This window comes from Propithecus coquereli, unplaced genomic scaffold (assembly GCF_000956105.1).
Source record: "Propithecus coquereli isolate 6110/MARCELLA unplaced genomic scaffold, Pcoq_1.0 Scaffold200, whole genome shotgun sequence".
NCBI lineage: Eukaryota > Metazoa > Chordata > Mammalia > Primates > Indriidae > Propithecus > Propithecus coquereli.
The window spans coordinates 1,727,781-1,728,841 of NW_012144968.1; the positions used below are offsets into that span (position 1 = coordinate 1,727,781).

At 36.3% G+C, this 1,061-nt stretch overlaps 1 protein-coding gene across 1 annotated transcript in view; it reads left to right on the forward strand.

The window, feature by feature from the left end:
- The window catches only part of SERINC1 (serine incorporator 1), a 31,543-nt gene that overhangs the window by 10,838 nt on the left and 19,644 nt on the right, over positions 1 to 1,061 (forward strand). Inside the window, exon 2 of the mRNA XM_012643803.1 lies at positions 922 to 1,061. This exon is cut by the window's right edge and continues 20 nt beyond it. Within this exon, the coding sequence (XP_012499257.1) occupies positions 922 to 1,061 (140 nt within the window). The remainder of the gene's footprint in view (positions 1 to 921) is intronic.

The window sequence follows — 1,061 nt, forward strand, 5'->3', positions numbered from 1 at the left end:
TTTTTTTGATTCCTTTCTTTGAGGAGAGCTGTTTATTTTTAATTTTTGCTAGAGTATGTTTGCTTAGTTATTATGACCTTTATTGTTTAAGTTTCTTGCTGAAACTTAATATAAAGCAGCTCTGTTCCTACCTTATGTTGGTTGCTTCAGTGTGGCTGGCTACATTATTCCTGTACTATGGTATCTAAGACTTTTCCCCCAGAGTTACAGGTCTAGGGCTGCAATGTCTTAGTTCATCCAACTTCTGAAGTCTGATGGTATGGTGGAGCTCAGTCCAGCTTATGGTCAGTCCTTATTAGAATACTTACTCTTTGCCCTTTTGAGATATTTATTGTTAAATACCCTATACCAGTGTTCACCTCTCCTGGATGGGAAGATACCCTATTTCCTTGGGTATACTACTAGTTTATTGCAGAGTTTATTGGACAAAGTTAGCTAGCCCCAGTTACTTACTTATCCTTTTTGTCTGACTCTAGTTGTAGTTTTCATTGTTATTACCATTACCAAGTCAAAAGAGGGAAAAGATAGGGTTGCCAATTCACTTTTTTTCGTCCCTGGAGATATTTGAGAATTCTCAGAATTTTGTGGATTCACGAGTATGATTTCTGGGAGCTAAAGGAGCAAGGGCTGGAGGTTTGCTTAGCAGCTGTGCTACTCATGATTATTCCATTTCTTTTCTTAGCTAATCTTGGTTGCTTGCTGGTGATTTTTTTTCCCTTTGTTGTCTTAACTAATTTATTCATGTTGCTTAGTATATAGTGCAAGGACTTTTTTGTTTGACTTTGTAGATAATGTATATGAATCAAATACCTTTGCCCCTTGGTAATTACTTTGTTTTTTTCTTTTTTAAACAGGTAGAATGTAAATTTTCATTGTATCATTTTAAGCTATACTTAATTTTAATAATATTCTTTTTCCCAGATACCATGTTTGTGTGGTAGTGCCCCGTGTTTGCTGTGCAGATGCTGTCCTAGTGGAAACAACTCCACTGTAACTAGATTGATCTATGCACTTTTCTTGCTTGTTGGAGTGTGTGTAGCTTGTGTAATGTTGATACCAGG